General features: G+C 42.9%; 1 protein-coding gene across 3 annotated transcripts in view; it reads right to left on the minus strand.

Moving 5' to 3' along the window:
* Window positions 1–14,813, minus strand: part of enpp5 (ectonucleotide pyrophosphatase/phosphodiesterase 5) — a 526,082-nt gene extending 511,269 nt beyond the window's left edge. For 2 of the 3 annotated variants that reach the window (XR_013576615.1, XM_078542012.1), the window contains exons 1-2: window positions 3,775–3,883; window positions 1,695–2,567 (exon numbers count right to left, since the gene is read on the minus strand). Coding sequence is in view for 1 of the 3 variants with exons in the window: in XM_078542012.1 (XP_078398138.1) it covers window positions 1,695–2,529 (835 nt within the window). In the remaining 2 variants the exon portion in view is untranslated. Of the gene's footprint in view, window positions 1–1,694; window positions 2,568–3,774; window positions 3,884–14,755 lie in introns of those variants that run through there. The other variant, XR_013576616.1, reaches the window with a different exon arrangement.
* Window positions 14,814–22,178: the final 7,365 nt, after the last annotated feature.

A 22,178-nucleotide genomic window follows, 5' to 3' on the forward strand; every position in this document is an offset into this window, starting at 1 on the left:
CATGGTGTAAGAACACCCACAGTGCTGTTAGGGAGGAAGCTACAGGATTTTGACCCAGTGACAGTGAAGGAATGGCGATATGTTTCCAAGTTAGGATGGTGTGTGGTTTGGAGAGAAACTTCCAGATGAAACTAGAGTTTAGTTAAGAGCAGGGTTTGTAGGGCTAGAGGATGTTAGGGACATGGAGAGGCAAGGATATGGAGAAATATAAAGAGAAAGACAAAAATTTAATGTTAAAGGTGTTCAGATATCAGAAACTAATGCAGGTCACCAAGGGTTTTGGACCTGACCAAGTTTATGGAGAATGAGGGACCAGCAAGAATAGATACTGTAGTGTCTCAAGATGACAAAGGTATGTCTGAGGCTTTCAGTGGTAAGTTGGCTAAAATGGAGTTTAGCAATGCTACTGAAGGGGAGGTAGCATGAAAAGAGAAACTATGTTCGGCTTTGAATAAGATGCCGATGGTGCAAGCAGTCTGATTCAAGTTTGAGAAAGAGGCTGAGAAGGGGCACTGAAGTGAGAAACACAGAAGCAATCTGTAACAGAGACCAAAGGTGATGTCTTCAATCTTCTCAATTTTACCTGGACGAAATTGAGAGTCAGTCAAGGCCGGATGTTAGACAAGCAGTCTGGCAGCATGGAGTCAGTGGAAGACTCAAGAGATGCTACAGAGAGGGGAGGTAGGTATCACTGTTCATCACAACATGTAAAGAAACTTTGAAAGAAATAGATTGCTTATAATTTTCAATACGACAGCATGTCACAGGCATATTCAGAAGTAGTGCAATCATAAAGGGCTTTTCTCCTCACCCAAAATTACAATAAGGATGGAAAACTGTGTGTTAGTGCAATGTGTACGCAACCATGTCCTTAATACAAGTTATACTAAGAATTGGGACATCAAATTACCAAAGATTAGCACTGTACCTTTGATTCCCCACACTCCCAGATCCCAAGCTTAGCTGTTCTGCTATATGGAGGCACACATTTTCCAGAGAAAATTTTAAAAATCTGATGAGCATGTCGTCCACAAACCAGCTTATACACAGCCACTGGAGGAAGCTCAAGAAAAGTGTCCCTCTTTTGCCTTCTGTTCCCACTTCCTTCCCTCCAACCCTCCCAAAGAAACAAATGTTTACAGTGAAGTCTAAAAATCTTTTTAAAAATTAGGTTTAGTAGTATTCTAAAAAGGTACACATTAACAGAATCACAGAATCTTAATGGCACAGGAGGTCGTTTGGCCCATTGTGTCTGCACCAGCAGCAGTAGATCGACGAGCCCACCAAACCTGTCCTGCCATTCAATTAGGTCACAGAAAATTTTTACCCTCAACTCCATTAACCCACATTTGTTTGATATTCCTCAATACCCCAAACTAACAAAAATATCAAAAAACTCAAGGAAATACAAGTTATTTTTAAGCCCCAACATTCCGGTGAATCTGTGGACCTTCCAAGGCCAAAATCTTTCCTGAGGTGCAATGCCCAATACTGAAACACAGTTAACTCTGTTTCTTTCTCCACAGGTGCTGTCAGGCCTTCTGAGTTTTTCCAGCATTTTCTGTTTTTATTTAAGAAAATATTCTAATTTGCCTTTGTCAGGTCCAAAGTAAATGATCTCACACTTCTATTCCAAGAACACTAAGTCAAAAGTTTATCAAAAATATCAATTGTAGCAAATATCTTTATCTTACCTTTTTTGGGCAAAATAGCAGAGACTGGCGTGAAGTCAATCCATGTGTACAGCTCACGATTAATGTATAGATCCAATTCAATGATCCTGTCCATAGAACACTGAGCCATTCCATGGTCACTTGTGACTATTAAGTTTATTGTGTCCCACAGTCCTGCTTTCTGAAGTTGTTCTACAAGGTAACCAAGCTTTAGATCAATATCAGCAATTACTTTTTCCATGAGCAAGTTTTCAGGCCCTAACTCATGGCCTGAACGATCAGGTTCTTCCCAGTACAACAGGCCAAAATTAACAGGTTCTTCCCCTCTGAACCACTCCATCAATTGAGCCACTCGATCCTCAAAAGGAACAGAAATATTATAGATCATGTAGTGAGTTGGGTACATACCATGTATTTGAACATCAGTACCAGGCCACATTACAGCTCCAGTCCTATGGCCTTGAATCTGGTTTGTAACCCAAAGTGGGTAGGCCTCGTCCCACCAGACTGGATCAAATATATCCATTCCATCCAGAGAGAAGGTTTTATTTAAGACATGATCATACATTTCATTGGCTACAATCCCATGGTTCTCTGCATATAACCCAGTAACAAGGGTATAGTGGTTTGGATAGGTTTTTGTGATGAAAATATTTGTAACCTGATTTACATGAATACCATTTTCCATGACATACTTGAAGTGTGGTGTAGGAACTCTGTGGATGTAATCCCAACGAAATCCATCAAAAGATACCAGCAGCACCTTTGGTTGGTCTAGCTGGAGGGATACAGCTTCAGTGAGAGTGAAGGTAATTACAACCTTCCAAAGGCACACCTGCCAGATGTAAGGTGCCATGGTCGGCAGTTATTTGCTGTCAGATATTTTGGCACCAGCTGTAATACAGAAATAGCATCAATGAACTTTGACTAAAATTGCTTACATCTCAACACTGGAGATCAGCATATTAAAAACTTCCTTTGACCAAAATGTTTCCCACCCAATCTTGAAAGCACTTGCTTGTGTTGGGGTACAGTTCTAGAAGCACCTTGATCTCTCTGGTTGCCCTAGCACACAGATCAATTATCATGTCCTTATTGATATCAACTAACTTAGTTCAGATAAGTAAATACTCAGAAGTAGTAAGTACCCAAGAAATATTTCTAAACAAAGTGGTCACAGACAATGTATAGGTGTAAATACATGGGTGAAATTTTCTGAGACCCTTCATCACCAGTGAGGCTCTGTACACAGCAGGCAAAAAAATTGCCGGTGCATTTCTCAAGATTTTCCATGGATTATTTCACATATAATTTCCAATAAGCCAACTGCTGCTTGCAAGACCCTTCCCTGCCCAGCATTTGGAGTCTCAGTAGATTTTGCCCATAGTTTACTATTATTCTCAACATGGTTACAATGGAAAAGATTAAAAGCACTGCTCATCAATTGTGCCTATTTTAAAGGCAACTTGGCAAGGCCTCTGCCTGGAAAATGCAGAAGCATTCAAATGTGACAGAAATGAGACAAAAATTACAACAAAAGAAAATAGCTTACATTTTCATAATGTCTTTCACATCCTCAGGGTGCCCTAAAGTACTTCATAACTAACTAATTATTCGTATGAAATATGGATACTGTTGTTAATGGCAAATCAATATACATGTTAATTCAAACATGGCAAGGCTCTTATATACAGCAATTTGACAGATGATCATTGAATCAGTTTTAGTGGTGTTGCTTGAGAGGTAAGGTGTGGCAGCACAGCTTAGCATCTCATCTGAAAGGTGGCACCTCTCATGATACTACACTCGCTCAGTACTGCACTGCAGTCTCATCCTACATTATGTGATACAAGTCCTGCAGAGGGGTTTGAACCCACAAACCTACTGACTCAGAGGCAAGGGTACAAACCACTTAGCCAAACTGGCACTTGGTTTTACCATTTCCTACCTGCTTTTCCAACTGGCAGAGGTCCAGAAACCCGGAACGCCCATTGAAAAAAAGATCTTACATAGTGGTGCCCTTCACAATTCCTTCAAAGTGAAGGATCTTATGGGCTGGATTTTGTAGTTAGTGGCAGTGGTTCATTGCACTTACACTTACCTCCAGGTTCTCTGAGACTTTCCACTGGAACTTGCTGTGATTAGAATGCCATTTCAGCTCAACACCTTTTGCAGGAGACTTGGAACCTCTGTGAACAGAGCAAGCAACTATGTATCTCATTAGTCAAATCAGATGGAAGAATCTTTAATGAGCAGCGCAGAGTCTGAACCAGGAAGTCTAAGTTAGAATAGTTGATTCAATGCCAAACTATGTACAGAAATTAAATAGAGGGAAAGAAAGATAGAGTTAAGAATGAAAGATAAAAGACTCAAAGAACATTTTTAAAAAATTTGTTAAAACGTTTAAGATCCAAGATATGTGACTCAAAACTTATAAAAGTTAATTTCAATGCAGAGAGGATGTTTGGCACTAATTAAGACCGAGCACGCTATTAAAAAATCACTAACGGTAGAAAGGACAAGCGCAAACCTTGTCTGGAAAGGTTCATGGGCATACATCACATAAATACAGCAAATTCATGCAACTCCATGTGTTTCAATATAGGATTTCTCAGTGAGATACTCGCATAATGCAGCTTCTGGTATCGTACAGCTTTTGGAAGAGCAGGGAAACCTGGGCAGCAATTTCCTGATTTCCACATTTAACTGGGTGTGCAGTTGCTGGAAGTTGTTATCCAATTTACCACTTTAATTCAATCTGAGACGACTAGTTTTGTGGGTGAAGCTGGCTTCAAGTGTGATTGTTTTTAACCAGTGCAAAAGATCACAGAAACTTAAGCTGCACTGAATTTAATTTCTGCTTAAAATTCTGTGATCTTTTACACCAGTTTCACTGATTTCAGGCAAGTTCCACTGACAGTGCAACCAAGTGCAAACTCTGGGCCTTGGCATTTAACAGCAATTAAATTTTGTGGCCTTACAGCAACCCTTTACATCAAATAGTGAGCACTGTTAGCATTAATATTATTTCTACGGCAAAATCCAGAGCAATGTATGTCACAGCAACCAGAAGATACCAAAGTTGGCAGGGTTGTGCAATCTTATATGTCTCTCAGGCATGCAGCTGCAACTAAATTCCCTCACCACTCCCGGTGCATCTGCTCAATCCTGGGTTCATTTTGATTTTTTTTTGAAAAATATACTTAATTCATAAAATATCTGGAAGAACATTCCAAACCATTTCAAAATCACCATCACAAAAGTACAATTAAATTCAACTTTTGCACATGGATCACAAGGTGCATCAATACAATCAATGAATATTACAATCATTTCAATCTGGTCAATGCAGACAATCAGACAATGGTATCGGAGTTATCAACATACATCATGTTGCACTTTGAGGTGCTTCAATACAATTATAATACAATTAGTATTCAATGCGGACATTCATTTTGAGCTGTACAGCCCAAGGGGCTCTCAACAGTTCCCAGCCCCTCGGTGCACTGTGGCAGAAAGGTCTTAGACAGCGACCTTTCCCCATTGCGCCTTTGCGGCGGCTGCCCCAAGCTTTAGTGCGTCCCTCAGCACGTAATCCTGGACCTTGGAATGTGCCAGTCTGTAACACTCAGTCAGGGACAACTCTTTGCGCTGGAAGACCAACAAGTTTCGGGCAGACCAAAGAGCGTCTTTCACTGAGTTGTTGATCCTCCAGCTGCAGTTGATGTTTGTCTCGGTGTGTGTCCCTGGGAGCAGCCCGTAGAGCACAGAGTCCTGTGTCACAGAACTGCTCGAGATGAACCTCGACAGAAACCACTGCATCTCTCTCCAGACCTTCTTTGCAAAGGCACAATCCACAAGGCGGTGAACAACGGTCTCGTCCCCACCACAGCCACCTCGAGGGCAACGTGCAGAGGGGGTGAGTCTCCTGGCGTGTAGGAAAGATCTGACTGCACAGATCACATCCAAGGCATGTCAGTTCACTGAGCCTTGAAACTCAGCAGGCTCAGCCACCCACTCAGCCAGACACATCTTGGCAGCGCTAGTACAATTTGCACTCAAGTGAAGGGGAGAAAAATCAGATCCACTTTGTTTCTGACTATATATATTTGAAATACTAGGAAACTTCAGCATCACTATTCATGGTTAGTTAAAGGAGGTGCTGTGCAATAAGGTCATAAGTACTATTTGATCTTTTGCATTGGTTTAAAAAACATCACACTAGAAGCCAGCTCCACCTACAAAACTAGTGGTCTCAGATTGAATTAATCACCACAGCTAGTTCTCGCTAATTATGCTCATTAGCAAGCCTTCAAAGACACTAAATTAAGCTGGTTCTTTTCAGGGAAATCTGAAGAATGGAAGGAGGCCATTTGGTCCATTGCATCTATGCCAAACAACAAGTAGCCATCCAGCCTAATCCCACTTTACAGTTCTTAGTCACGGCACTTGGTCTTGCATACCCAAGTACTTTTTAAAAGATTATGAGGGTTTCTGCTTCAACCACTTTTTCAGGCAGTGAAATCCAGATTCCCACCACCTTCTAGGAGAAAAATATTCCTCTTGAATACCCTCTAAACCTCCTTTTACCCTAAATCTATGCTCCTTTGTTATGGACCTCTCAAACAAGGGGAAGAGGATATTAGTATCCAGTCTACCTAGACCCCTCATAATTTTATACACTTTAGTTAGGTCTTCACTCAGCCTCCTCTGTTCCAAAGAAAACAACCCAGCCTTTCCAATCTTTCCTCATAATTAAAATTCTCCAGATCAGACAACGTTCTCGTAAAGCTCCTCTGTAACCTCGCTAATGCAATCACATCTATCCTATATATTGTGTTGACCAGAACTGCACACAGTACTCCAGCTGTGCCCTTTTTAATGCTTTGTATAGTTCCAGCATAACCTCCCAGCTCTTTTATTATATGCCTCGGTTAATAAAGGCAATTATCCCATCTGTTTTCTTGACCACCTTATCTACCTGTCCCAATACCTTCAGGGATCTATGGACGGACTCTCCAAGGTCCCTCTGTTCCTCTACACTTTTCAGTACCCTACTACTTACTGTATTCCCATGTCTTGATAGCCTACCTCAAATGCATTACCTCACACTTCTCCAGATTAAACTCAATTTACCACTGTTCCACTCCCCCTGACTAGGCAATTGACATCTTCCTACAGTCTACAGCCTACTTCTTCATTACCAACCATGGCCAGCTTTTCTCTCATCTGCAAACTTCTTAATCATACCCCCTACATTTAAGTCCAAATCATTGATCTATAACCGCAAAAAGCAACGGACCTAATACTGACCCTTACCGAACCCCACTAGAAACAGCCTTCTAGTCACAAACGCACCCATCGACCATTAACATTCGCTTCCTGCCCAAGCCAATTTTGGATCTGACTTGCTACTTTACCTTGGATCCCATGGGCTTTTACTTTCATGACCAGGTTGCCATGTGAGACCTTATCAAAAGCCATGTTAAAACCCATATAGAATACATCAAATGCACTACCCTCAAAGACCCTCCTTGTTACCTCCTCAAAAATTTCAATCTTGTTAGACAGAGACGACCTATCCTTAACAAATGCTGACTGTCTGCTTAAGCCATGACCGTCTAAATGTGAATTTATCTTGTCCTTCAGAATTTTTTCCAATAAATTTTGAGTGCAGGGGTACTAACAGGCAAGTTTCAAAAGCAGCGTTATTTTTAAATTTACAAACAGACTACTGTAATCCACTATAACTAGCAAATAGTTCTGTATATTTTTAAAGTCATTTTCGGTAAATTAAAATTCAGGTTACTCACCGGTGGTGGACTAGACACTGATTAAAAGGCTTATTTTATGTGATAAATCGACCTTCAGTCAGATTAATTAAACTGCACCATGTTACCATTCTCAAGTATATCAAGAAATATCTTTTAAAGAAATGTTTTTCTTAAATTACATAGTAAAACATTTCCCAATTGCACTAGTGGATGGCAGGTTTTAAGTCTGCGTTTTGAGCAGAAACTTTAGGAATAAATGCTTCTCAAAACTAGTGCCATTTGGGAACAGTTTAAGACGCATTTGCTGATTGCACCAAAAGTGGAAACTCTACCTCCGTTAATATTAATGTTGATTAAGAGACTACACACAAACAAGTCTCAGTTTTTGCTGCCCTAATGTTTTAGATTTTTTTTAAACATGGCACAGACATTGAAGTGACAGAGAAGCATAATACACAAGAAACGGAGGATCAACATCATTCACATACTCAGTCAGGTAAAGTTGTGCCCCGATAGGGCCAGAGTTTAGGAGGACAAAATTGTACAATATCTCAGCTTCTGATATTCAGAATTGTTTCCAGTTATCTCAAAGAAAATCAGCCAATTTTCAAAGTATGTGTTGCTTCACCAACTGGCAGCTGCACATATCAGAAAACCATTGTATGCTTCCAGTGGTTCTCCATACAAATTTATAATTGATTAGCAGATCTGGATTAGACCTGTTATTCCACAACAATTAAAAGTTTTCAGGTCTCAAAAAGTGCTACAGCACAGAAACAGGCCATTTGGCCCATTGAGTCTGCAAACTTTAAAGCGATAATTAATTTACCTTTATGTCATAAAGCTATTAATGTATATATTATTTTGGAAATATTTTCCTTTTAAAACAGAGGTTTAGTCTGTGGGTGTGTCTTAATTGGATTAAAGCCAGTTAGCCTGGGTGCTTTGATGTGTACTAGTTTTGATATGTAAGACAGATAGCATGCATTTGCATTTTTTTTTAATAGAACATTCAAGAAGTAGGGTGAAAATGGACACCTATCCACCAGTTACCAAGCAATATGTTTATATTACTAATAAAATTGGTACTATGAAACGGATTTTATTGTTAGAGAGGTTTAGTTCAGAGGTTTTTGATACAATGAGAATTAAAATTCAACGGGACTGGTAGGTATAACTTCAGCAGTTTTTGGGTGTGCAGGGCAGAGGCAATGTGAGATCAAAAGGCAGCTGTAAACCTCCAACCCTCTCCACAGGAATCAAAGTGAAAAGAACCTAATTTTGAATTTGTAAGGTGAAAATGCATTGCCTGGTGTCTGGTTAAATCTATGGGTTGCTGTTGCCTTAATGGAGATTAGTTTGGGAATTTGTTAAAAGTTATGATATTAGTAATTTGTAGCCATGTATATATATGTTTTAATCTGTGTAAATTAATAAAATGTTTCATTTAGTTTAATGTAAAATCTCATGAACTGGTAGTCCGATTCCTAAATTTAGGGTCACATCTCAAACATGACACTTAAAATTATAGGTTATGACAATTGCTTAAAGTTTCCCTCTGGGATTTTTAACTAACTCAGCTGTACCAACTGCATCAGTCACTTTAAAACAATGTATTGACTCTGCTTCAATCATGGTTTGTGGCAGAGAATTCCACATTCTATCTTGTCTCTGTGTAAAGACACATTTTCTATCGTTCTTTTTGTGATCACCTTAATTTTTTTCCCCACTCAATGGTTTACCGTGGTTGCGAAATGCTATATATGTTATCATAATCCTTTAAATCACTATTAAATTTCTATCAGGTCACTCTTAACTATTTCACTTCTTGTGAAAGGAGCCATAAATTCTCAAATTCTTTGCATAACTATAAATATTTATTCATGGAAATACCCTAAGGAATCTTCACTGCAACTTTCCCATTGTTTTAAATCTTTCCTCTAATGGGATATCCAAATGTGTACACAATAATCTCACTATGATATAACCAAGTCCTGTACAAGTTCAACATTACCTCCTTGCTTTTATACTCTTTACCACTAGATGTAAGATCAAAGGCTGTTTTAATTGGCCTTATGTATGTGAATTAAAAAGGGTCTACAGCAAAGATATAGGTCATTCAGCCCAACTGATCTCTACTGGTGTTTATCCACAAGCCTCCTCATGTTCCTTTTAGTTATTCCCACACTTCCCATCTATTCCCTACTCCCTCATGTAAATATCAAGCCTTACTTTAAATGCATGAATACTTTGTGCTTTAATCACTTATTCTCGCCACTCTGTATCTAAAAAGAATCCTTCAAAATCCTTTATTTGATTGGTTAGGGGTTATGTTATATTTATGCCTCTTTTTATGAACTCACACACAAGCCAGAGCTGTTTCGTCACGTTTCCTCCACCAAACACCTTCACAATTTTAATGACCTCCATCACGACCCTTCTTATGCAGAGAAAAGATCACAAGCCTGTTCAATCTTTGCTGACCATTGCATCCTCTCAGTTCTGTTAACATATACCCACACTGCCATTGTTGATGACTTCTGTAGCTATACAGTAAAATCCTTGTTTTCCTCTACTGCATTAAAAAGCTTACCATTTAAGGTGGATTTCTTTACTCGCTTTAAAAAGATATTACTGCATATTTTTCTACAATCTACCACCAAATCTGCCCATCCTATTGATATCCTCCTACAGTCATTGCTACCTTCAAATTTGGCACTCTCCTCAATCTGGCGTCATCAGCAAATATCTATTTTTGACTCAATTCCCATGTCATTTATATATGCAGCAAATACCAGTGGTCTCATGCTCCTCTATGGAACACCACTCAAAACACTTTGCTACTCTGTGAAACTTCCTTTTACTCTTATTTTTCCTTCTCTGTAATAATCTCTATGCTCATTCCTCTAAATTCATCATTGCCATGTCTCTTATGCATGGCAATTACTTTTTACACCACACTCTCTCTTCCCTTCTTGAAGGTAAGAAGTAAATGCACCAATATCCAGTCCTCTAGTCCCTGGGCAGTACTTAATGGGGACTACAGGGGTTTTGCCCACCGGCTAGAGACCGCGCAAGAGCGCCATGTCGCCTCTTTTCTGAAAGGCCCGCCGAATCAAGTGCTAATCTAGGAAGGAAGCAAGGGCTCTGGGTACAGAAGTCCCGCACTCCGATTGGCCTGCAGCTCTCAGAGGCCAGCAGCTATACTTACTCAGTAGCTCCATCAGTGAGACGGTGGCTGCTGCCAGTACACCCACGTGAGCCCTAGGATCACTGGGAAATCCAGGCATAGGTGAGTGATGGTGGGAGGAGGGTTGCAGGGTGGGGTGGTGAGGGTGGATCTCAGTGGATTCCCCCTCACCACCCATGCTGGGGTCCTCAATCAGGCATGGAGTGCCTTTGAACGAGGGACCACTCCCTTCCCCCACCTTCCCAGGGGACCGCAAGCAACCCCAGCAGGGTTTATTTTTGGGCTTCCCACATGGCGAGTCCCCAGTCCACCGCTGGGTGAATTCCAGCAGTCAGCAGGGTGAGGCCCTTAACTGGGCATTAATTGCACCATTCCTGTCACTGACTTAATCGGGACAGTGGCAAGAAGGTAGTGGGATCCTCACCCAGCAGCCTCCCACACAATTAAATGCCCCACCCCCCGCCACCAAACTCTTCACATGGGAGGGCATTAAATTCCACCTACTACTGGTGGAATTGGTGGCAGAAAGTAGAAAACTAAAGATCAGTTAGTTTAAAGTCTGTCGTTGGGAAATTGTTGGAATCCATTATTAAGGGAGTAGTAATGGGGCATTTGAAAAGTCAAAATGCAATCTATCAGAGTCAGCATGGTTTTATGAAGAGTAAATAGTGTTTGACTAATTTGCTAGAGTTCTTTGAAGATGTGACAAGCAAAGTGGATAATGGGGATCCTGTAGAAGTAGTATATCTGGACTTCCAGAAGGCCTTCAATAAAGTGCCGCACAAAAGGTTAATACACAAGATAAGATCACATGGAGTTAGGGGTAATATATTAGCTTGGATAGAGGATTGGCTAACCTACAGAAAGCAGAGAGTCGGGATAAATGGGTCTTTTTCTGGATGGTAAGCTGTAACTAGTGGGGTGCCACAGGGTTCGGTCCTTGGGCCCCAACTATTTACAATCTATATTAATGACTTGGATTCAGGGGTAGAAGGTACTATAGCTAAATTTGCAGGTGGGAAAGTAAGTTGCAATGAAGAAATAAGAAATTTACAAATGGATATGGACAGGTTAGGTGAATGGGCCAACATTTGACAGATGGAGTTTAACTAGAGGGATAAGTTTGAGGTTATCCATTTTGGTCGGAGGAATAAAAAGGCAACATATTATTTAAATGGAGAGAAACTTCAGAATGCTTCAGTGCAGAGGGAACTGGGTGTCCTCGTGCATGAATCGCTGAAAGCTAGTATGCAGATACAGCAGGTAATAAGGAAGGCAAATGGAATTTTGGCATTTATTGCTAAAGGAATAGAGTATAAAAATAGGGAAGTGTTGTTGCAACTGTACAAGGCATTGGTGAGACCGCACCTAGAGTACTGTGCACAGTTTTGATCCCCTTACTTGAGGAAGGATGTAGTTGCATTGGAGGCGGTTCAGAGAAGGTTCACTAGGTTGATTCCAGAGATGCGGGGCTTGTCTCATGAGGAGAGATTGAGCAGTTTAGGCCTATACTCGCTAGAGTTTAGAAGGATGAGAGGAGATCTAATTGAGGTATATAAGATGCTAAAGGGAATAGACAAAGTAGACGTGGAGCGAATGTTTCCCCATGTGGGGCATTCTAGAACAAGAGGCCATAGTTTTAGGCTAAGGGGTGGTAGATTTAAATCAGAGATGAGGAGGAATTACTTTTCTCAAAGGGTCGTGAATCTGTGGAATTCACTACCTCAGAGTGCAGTGGATGCCAGGACGTTGAATAAATTTAAGAAGGAGATAGACAGGTTCTTAATTAGTAACGGGTTGAAAGGTTAAGGGGAGAGGGCAGGAAATTGGAGTTGAGGCCGAAATGAGATCAGCCACGATCGTATTGAATGGCGGGGCAGGCTCGAGGGGCTGAATTGCCTACTCCTGCTTCTAGTTCTTATGTTCTACTGTTCTTGTTATGCTCTGAATGTCTGAAAAATTATGATCACAATCTCCACCATCTGGTCACAAGCTATCCTCAGGATATTTGGATGGAAATTAATTGGCTCCAAGTACCTTGACTTTGCATTCCTTCTCTAGTATAATCCCTTTTTGAATAATAGTTCTTCCTAACTATCCATACACACCTCAGGTGGTTCTACATTTTCCATATCCAATTCTTCTGTGAAAAATGAGACATTGGCTGGGATTTTCCAGCCCCAGTCCACTGGCTTTTGGCAGGATTGGGTGATAGCAGCAGCTGGCGAAGCCGTAAAATCCCACCCATTATTTAGGAGCACTGCCATTCCCTTACCTTCCATTACAAACTTGTCACCTTCATTTCTTAGTGGCCTACATTGACCTATTACTACTAATGCCATCATAGAGGACTTTTATTTCTGTTATTTATATTTTTAATGCTGACTTATAGCTTTCCCAATCACCCTTTCTGTAGATATCCTTTGTTGTCTGCATTTGCCCTGGCTTTTGTTTTATCTGCCATGTCATCCCTAAATGTTTTTCTTTTTAGCTTCAAGCTGGCTCTGGTCTCTGCATTTATCCAAGGAACCCAAGTGTCTCATTCATTGCCTTTTCCTTACTGAAATATACTTAATTCGTAACCTATTCATCTCCAATTTAAATATTTCCCATTGTTGTTCTGAAATTTCTCCTTCATTTGCAAGTTTCTTTTTATCTCATTATAATTTGTTTTTAAATGCTTGTTTTCCTTTTCTATTCTTACACTGAACTTAATTTAAGAGACAGTGATGAGAGTATAATTATGTCCTATTTGGTCAACTGCTTGCTATGCCTCATTATCCAGAACTAAGTAAAGTGTTTTTTTAAAATGTGCACATTGCTAGCAAGGCCAGCATTTGTTTCCCATCCCTAATTGCTCTTGAATTGAGTGGCTTGCTAAATCATTTCAGAGGGCAGTTAAGATTAGAGGGCAGTCACATGTAGGCCAGGCCAGGTAAGGATGGCAGATTTCCCTCCCTAAAAGGACATTAGTGAACCAGATGGTTTTTTGTAACAATCAATGACAGCTGTCATGGTCACCATTACTGAGATGAGGGCCAGGATTTTCCGGTTCCCACCTGAAATCAATGGACCGTCAAGTTTTCCGTCCCCGACAATTCCCATGGGCAGGACTGGAAAAATCCAGCCTAGCTTTCAATTCCAGGTTTGTCAATTTAATTTAAATTCCACCAGCTGTAGGGTAGGATTTGAACCCATGTATCCAGAAGCATTTGCCTACACTACTGGATTACTAGCCCAGTGACATTACCACCACTCCACCATCTCCCCAAGTTTTGCTTCATTGGTGGTAACATTCTGACAAAGAAAACAATTCTGAATACAATGTTTAAAAAAACATTCACCTTTCTCACTTTCTTTTCCCTATCTCAGTCTATTTTGGGATAATTAAAATCTCCCATAATTATTAAATTATCGTTAGTATGAACCTAATTTGTTTACAAATTTCATCCTCAATTTCCTTTCCACCATTCAAGTGACTTGACCAATCCCATGCTGGGATTAAGGTAATCCTCACCTTAAATCAAAGTACCACAAAATAAACCTGTTAGCAAAATCGAAGCCCATGGGATTAAAGGGGCAATGGCTGCGTGGATACAAAATTAGCTAATAGGGGGCATAAAGCAGAGGGTAGTGCTGGATAGTTGTTTTTTTGACTGCAGGGAAGTAGACAATGGTGTCCCACAGGGGTCAATATTGACACCACTGCTCTTTTTTTCTAAATATATGAATATCCTGGTCTTGTGTACAAGGGGCATAATTTCAACGTTTGCAACAGTTACATGAAACAAAACGCAAATGCATTAAACAATGAGACAGATAGAAACAGATTTCAGGAGGACATACAGAGTGGTGAAATGAGCAAATACATGGCAGATGAAATTTAAGAGGTGTGAAATGATTAATTTTGGTAGGAAGAATGAGGAGAGGCAAAATAAACTAAATAGTACAATTATAATGGGGGTGTGAGAATGGAAAGACCTGGACACCCTTTGAAGATGGCAGGACAAGTTGAGAAGACTGTTAAAAAGGCATAAGGGAACCTTGGCTTTATAAATAGAGGAGGGGAATACAAAATAAAGGAAATAATGCTAAATCTTCATAAAATTAGGCCTCACCTGGAATGCTGTGGCCAATCCTGGGCACCACGCTTTAACAAGAATGTCATGATCTTGGAGAGGTAGCAGAGATTTACTATGGTACCCAGGATACGAAATGTCAGTTATGTGGAGAGGCAGAAGCTGGGGCTGTTCTCCTTAAAGCAGACAAAGTTATAGGGAGATTTAATTCAGGAAAGTCAACACAGATTTGTTAAGGAAAATCATGTTTAACTAACTTGCTGGAGCTTTTGAAGAGGTAACAGAGAGGGTTGATGAGGGTAATGCTGTTGATGTGATGTACATGTACTTCCAAAAGGCATCTGATATATTGCCACGCAATAGACTTGTGAGCAAAGTTATAGCTCATGGAATAAAAGGGACAGTAGCAACATGGATATGAAATTGGCTGAGTGACAGGAAACAAAGAGTGGTGGTTAAAGGATGTTCTTCGGGCTGGAAGAAGGTTTGTAGTGGAGCTCCCCAGGGAACTCAAGTGTCTCATGCCCTTGCTCTTCCCGATATATATGTGGTTGACTCTTAAATGCCCTCTGAACAAGGGCAGTTAGGGATGGGCAATAAACGCTGGTCTAGCCAGCGACACCCATATCCCATGAACGAATAAAAAAAAAAATCGTTGAGCTAGACCTTGGTGTACAGTGCACAATTTCAAAATTTGTGGATGATACGAAACTTGGAAGCATCGTGATCTGTAAAGATAGTGTAGAACTTCAAAAGGACATAGACAAGTTGGTAGAACGAGTGCAGAAGTGACAGATGAAGTTCAATGCAGAGAAATGTGATATGAAGAACATGGAGGGGCAATATAAAATAAAGTGACTGCAGGAGCAGAAGGATCTGGGTGTATATGTGCATAAGTCATTGAAGGTGAAAGGACTGGTTGAGAGAGCAGTTAATAAGGCATATAGTATCCTAGGGCGGAGTTTTACCTTCTGGAGACTAAGTGCAGTGGTGGGCACGTTTCATGGTGCGTTTCCCACTTGCAGCAGGGCAGGAACCCACGCCTGAGTTTATTAATTATGCATCAGCGAGTAGCTTTCTGAATCATGTGGCGGAGCGGGCACTGATTCATCCGCCCCACCGTTACCTAATGGGGTCGAAGATCCGGGCACCATATTGTAACACCACCAAAACACACACATTACTCTCAGCAGGCAAGCTGGTTGTCAGGAAACGTCTTGGAATGTCTCTATCGAGGAAGAAAGCTGTACTGAGGTTCAGCAATGACTCCCTTGAAGCACTCATCCTTGGAATCCGCCAGCACCAGGGTGTCCTCTATCCGAGGAATGGCTCTAAGAGGCCCACAAGCCTCACCCTGCAAGTCTGGGAGATGGTTGCAAGGGATGTCAGCTTGTCGGACACCTGGCCGAGAAATGCCATCCTGTGCAGGAAGAATGATCTAATTCACTCTTCCAGGGTAAATCAACCTTCAACTCACTCCAATCTTGCACTTTCTTAATGGCATCATGCACTCAAAGGGTTACACTGCTCAGAGATCTCACACAATATTAGCAGGGGAGACATAAGCACTGATTGTCTCACGGACACTTTAATAACACCAGCATCTCATCTATCATGCTGCACAAACTCCATCATCAGCCCTTACTGGGGAGGGCTCAGCACACACAACAGGCATGCATGCTTCCCAACCTCTCCCCCATCTCATCTCATCACGTTCCATTTCATTTATCTTCATGCAGACCAAGCTCGCCCACAACTGCAGGGTCATATCCCAGGGGAGGAGGGACGACAGACGTCCAGGGCTTCACCCATTTTAAGGAGGGTGCCGCCAAATAGGCAGGCAAGGACAAAGATTGCTCCTGTGGGGAAGGCAAGATCGGCCTCTCCCAGCAAGCCAGCACAGATGAGCCCTCCATGAGTTGATCACATCCTGATAATCACATTGAGTGACATGCAATGTTGTATTCTGCCTGCTTATGAATGAAATCCATCTTCTCTCTCTTACAGGCACCAGCAGGTCCAGACTGACCACCAGAGTTACCATAAGCCCCAGCCCGCCTCAGGGGAGGATGCTGAGGGTGCATCAGAGGAAGAACTGTCACTGCATTCACCTGCACACTCCACCAGTGCAGACATTCACCCCCTTGGGTCATGGATCTAGATTAGGCTCAGGGTCACATTCTGACACGTCTCCGCAGCAGGCGGAGGCAGTGACAGCCCAGGTCTCTGGCACTCGGGAGGATCAGGCATCCATTGAGTCTGAGTCAGGTGATGAGCTTCTGCGAGCGACCGTCTCTAACATGGTGGAGATGTAATGACAGTTGGAAGAAAATCAGGTAGAGCTGCAAGAGGCAGTCAACAGGCTAGAGCAAAGGGTGGAGGAGTCCATTTGTGTTCAGTCTGATGTTGTGGCTCCAACATGCCAGCACTTTGAGGTCTTCATTGGAAGGATGGTGGCCACCTTGGTGATCTTGGTCCATAGATTCCTACTGGATTTGAGCTCGGGCCTGCACTCCATCGAATTGGTGGCATCCATCAGTGGCTAGGCGACAGGATTGGGATGGGGGGGCACTGTGACCTCCCTCCAAGAACGCCTTCTCCTCATGGAGTCAGGCAGGGGCCCCTCGGGCACACACAGGGAGGAGGACCAGCAGCTGGAGACCCCGGGGCCATCCAGCCAGGTGACTCCAAGAGCAAACAGCCCTTTCCAATTCCCTCTGCCTGTGACCCCATCACCTCCAGCTGTGCAGGCAGAGGAGGGTGCATCTGCCCCACAGCAGGATACCCAAAGTATGCCGGGACCCTCCAGGTCTTGGGCCTCTAGAGGATGGGCCAAAGTCATCAAAGAAAACAGGGCACAGCAGTCAGCAAGCTGCCTCCAGCTCTGCTGCGCATGTCAGGGATGCACCTTGATATAGCGGCAGGTTTAGAAAAATGAAGAAACTTTGACAACACTTCTGGGTCACGGGTATTCAATCACTGTATATATCATGCAGCTTTGCAAAAACATTTGCTGCTCATGAGAATGGTCTCGTCATTTGAAAGCGTCACGCATGTGCATTTATGTGCCCTCTTATTGCGAGGATGAGCTATGCTCTCACTCAGGGTTCCTTTGTGAGCCTCACATTTATGTGATGTGTGGCTGAGTCATAATAGTTACCTAACCCTTATGTTATATCAGGGAGATGTGTCAAACTCTTTACTGGAAGTGTCTGCAAAATGCGTTAGTAACCTGTACTTACAGCATGTAGTTAGATGTGCTCAACTGCCTTGGAGGGTTAGCTGTATATGTTTCTCAAAATAAGATGGCCATCTTCATTGGTAGTGCCAAAGCACAAAACCTGTAGCCATGATGATCTCTCCAACCATGCATGCATTTCAGTGTCCGCTAAAGGTTTCTCATTAAGGTGGCAACAACTGCATCAAGTCCTTTGACGCAGCATTTGCGCTGTTGTGCTGACTTTCAATCCGCAGAGCGCACGGATACAGGGTTCACCGGTGACCTTTCCAAAGATTAGGTGAATTATGAGGGTTGAAGATGCAAGTCTGAATGCTGAACTTGCTCTCGCTGTTACTGGTTGTAAAGGCCTTTCAGCACACTGATATGACACTAAGGGACAGAAACAATGTGGCTGTGTTCCGTTGCTTTCATCTTACTCAGCTGGCCATCATCTCCCTCTTCAAATTCCTAGCCTCCCTGCTCTTTATCGTCCAAGGAGCTCTCAGACTCCTCCATGTCTTCCTCTGGCAAGGGATCCCCCCTTTGAAGCACCAGGTTGCGAAGGGCGCAACAGACCACAATTATGTGGGACACCCTATGTGGACAGTACTGCAGAGCCCCACCTGAGCGGTCCAAACATTGGAAGCACATCTTCAGGATGCCAACAGTCTGCTCAATGATGGATCATGTCGACCTATGCGTTGCATTATATCTCTCCTCCGAGGCACTCTGAGGATGACGCATGGATGTTATAACCCTTGGTTTGAGCGGGTATCCCTTATCTCCAAGCAGCCAGCCCTGTAACCACTGAGCCCATTCGAATAAATGAGGCACCAGTGAGTGACTCAGGATGTGGGAGTCATTGGAATTCCCAGGGTACCTGGCACAAACATGCATGATGTGCTTTTGATGATCGCACACCAGTTGAACGTTCAAGGAGTGGAACCCTTTCCTGTTAATGAACATCAGGGGCTGCTGCCATGGAGCTGTCAAAGCCCCTTGTGTGCAATCAAATGCACCCTGTAATCTAGGGATGTCTGAAATAGCTGCAAACCCCAGAAATCTAGCAGCCTGGCTCGCTTCATCGAGCGTGAACTTCACATAATGATGAGCCTTACTGTAGAGGGTATCCGTCACCTCCATGATCCATTTATGTGCTGAGGACTGGGAGATGCCGCATACTTCCCTGTGGATCCCTGGAAGCAGTCCACATCCAAATGCAGTAAGACCTGGACAATGTTAAAGCTTGGGCTGACAAGTGACATTCGTGCCACATAAATGCCAGGGAATGACCATCTCCAACAAGAGTGAATCTAACCATCGTCCCTTGACATTCAATGGCATTAGCATTACTGAATCCGCCACCATCAACATCCTGGGAGGTTACCATTGATCAGAAACTTAACTGGACTAGTCATATAAATACTGTGACTACAAGAGCAGGTCAGGAACTAGGAGTCCTGCAGCAGGTAACTCACCTCCTGATTCCCCAAAGCCTGTCCACCATCTACAAGGTACAAGTGAGGGAGTGATGGAATACTCCCCACTTGCCTAAATGAGTGCAGTTCCAAAAGCACTCAAAGTTTGACACCATTCAGGACAAAACAGCCCACTTGATTGGCACCCCATCCACAAACATTCACTCCCTCCACCACTGAAGCACAGTGGCAGCAGTGAATACACGACCACCTGGAGTACAAAGGAACTCAGCGAGTAGACTAACCCTACAGCCCCACCAGTGTGGCGTCTCACTGGTATTGGTGAGAAACAGGAGCAGCACTGTTGCAGGTAGACTTTGAATGTTGTCATGAAGTCACAAGTGAAGTGAAGGCAGACAGCTGCACGCCAATTATATCTGATCCTGATTTAGACCAGTCTAATTTCCCACTGGCGTGGCACGTAATTGGGAGGGGGAACATGATTCCGGCAAGTAGCATTTTTAATGAGCATTCATCACATGGTAATGCATGCAATTGGCGTTCCTGACCTGGATCAGCAGGAAACCAGACCCGTCATCAGCCCCAAAAGCGTTGAGGGGAAAATTCTGAACTGATTTCCTGCCGGCTGGATTCAGATTTTTGGCCTCTCTCTGAATTTTCCACGCCCACCCACCACAAAACCCACTACTGGCAGGACCAGAAAGTTCCATCGTAGACTTTATTGATGGGGGCACAGGAGGTTAAGTTGAACTTTCATAAGGCACTAGTTCGGCCTCAGCTGGAGTATTGCATCCAGTTCTGGGCACTGCGCTTTAGGAAAGATGTGAAGACATTGGAGAGTATGCAGAAAAGATTCATAACTTCAGTTAAGAAGATTGATTGGAGAAGTTGGGACTGTTCTCTTCCTTGCAGCAGAGAAGGCTGAGAGGAGATTTGACAGAGGTATTCAAAACCATGAGGGGTCTGGACACAGTAGATAGGGAGAAACTGTTCCCACTCTTGAAAGAATCAAAAACAAGAAGGTATAATGTAACTGGCAAAAGAAGCAAAAATGACAACTGGGAAAAAAATTTCACAAAGCAAGTTGTTAAGGTCCAGAATGCACTGCCTGAGAGTGCGAAGGAAGGAGGTTCAATCAAAGCATTCAAAAGGGAATTAGGCTGTTAATTGAAAAGGAAGAATGTACATGGTTACAAGGAGAAGGCAGGGAATGGCACTAGGCAAATTGCTCATTTGGACAGCCGGTGTAGACATGATGGGCTGAATGGCCTCCTTCTGTGCTATAACAATTGTGTGAGGTGCTCAAAATCATGAATGGTTTTGATAGAACATATAAGGCAAAACTATTTTCAGCAGCAGACAGTCAGTAACTAGCAGACACAGATTTAAGGTAATTAGCAAAAGAACCAGACCTGACATCAGGAAAATCTAAATAATTACACAGGAAGTTGTGATCTGGAATGCACTGCCTGAAAAGGTGGTGGAAGTAGATCCAATAATAACTTTCAAAAGGGAATTTGATGAATACTTGAAAAGGAAATATTTGCTGGACGATGTGGGACCAGCAGGGGAGTGGCAATAATTGCAGAGTTATTTAAAAAGCTGCTACCACCACGATGGGACAAATCACCTCCTTCTTTACTGTATCAATCTATGTAGGATCTTGTTTGGATCATTTTATATTTAAATCCATATATGTTAAAGCTAAGTCGTCTCAAATTATTCCTGGCATTAGAACGACACATGGGGACTCTGGAATAAGGCCGGCCCTCCAGCCCAGGTGGCAAAATAATAAATAATGACATCTATAATACGTTATTCCGCATTTGACCCTGCAGTGCTCTCATTTATCGGGGACATGCGAGAATTAAGATCGGTGAGATTGAAACCCATTGCAAACCTATAACTGATCTGCAAGTCAGATGGGCTGACAGGTCTGAGGACCCATGGCTCAAATCTAAAACGACCCTGAATAAATAAGATGCTGCTATAGAAAACAATTTTACAAACATACAGAAAGAACAAAACCACACCGTCTCCGAACACGGCCAAAAACCTGCCAGCGGTCGAGATGGAGGGCGGGGGTCGGGTGGTGGGAAACTGGACCAAGGTTCGGTTCCCAAGCAATTCCTCGGTGTCTCGGTGCCGATGCTGAGCAGCCCCAGCCCCAGCCCCAGCCCCGCGGTAATGCCCACCTGCTGGTCCGGACCTCTGAAGCCAATCACCTTCTCCGATTTCCAGTCCCGGTCTCGCGCTCCCACCGCCCACTCCTTCGCCTTCACCCACGCTCCCAAACTATTATAGCGCCGCCCGGCAGCGCGAGCCACGGAACCCCGCTCCGATTGGGCGGCCGACGCACTATGACGTAAGTTGACTCTCCCCCCCGCCCCCCCTCCGCCTTGTTGGCTGGCCGCAGCCAAAGCGCACCGTGCCGCGCATGCGCGACTTTGCCGACGAGGCGACAGTTTCTGGAGCCGAGTTTCTGGTCCAAATCTTACGGTCAAAAAAGGCTGACACCCACCATAAAGTTGTTTTAAAAACATAGGCGTGAATTAAGCCATCAGCGGTGAAGCAAGGTCGTGCACCACTGATTTTGGAGAAACCTGCCCACAAAGATCCAGTAATTCTGTGATGCGATTTTTCCCTTTTACCCGAACAGTTTAAATTTGCTGCTAATTCATGGGGATCTCCAGATGTGCAGCAGCAGTATTGTCAGGAAGAAGGCAGACAATCAGTCACATTGAAGTATTCACACAGACAGCAAATCATGGAAGTCAAAAGCATTAATAACCTTCATTTAGAA

Source organism: Cetorhinus maximus, chromosome 5 (genome assembly GCF_964194155.1).
Source record: "Cetorhinus maximus chromosome 5, sCetMax3.hap1.1, whole genome shotgun sequence".
NCBI lineage: Eukaryota > Metazoa > Chordata > Chondrichthyes > Lamniformes > Cetorhinidae > Cetorhinus > Cetorhinus maximus.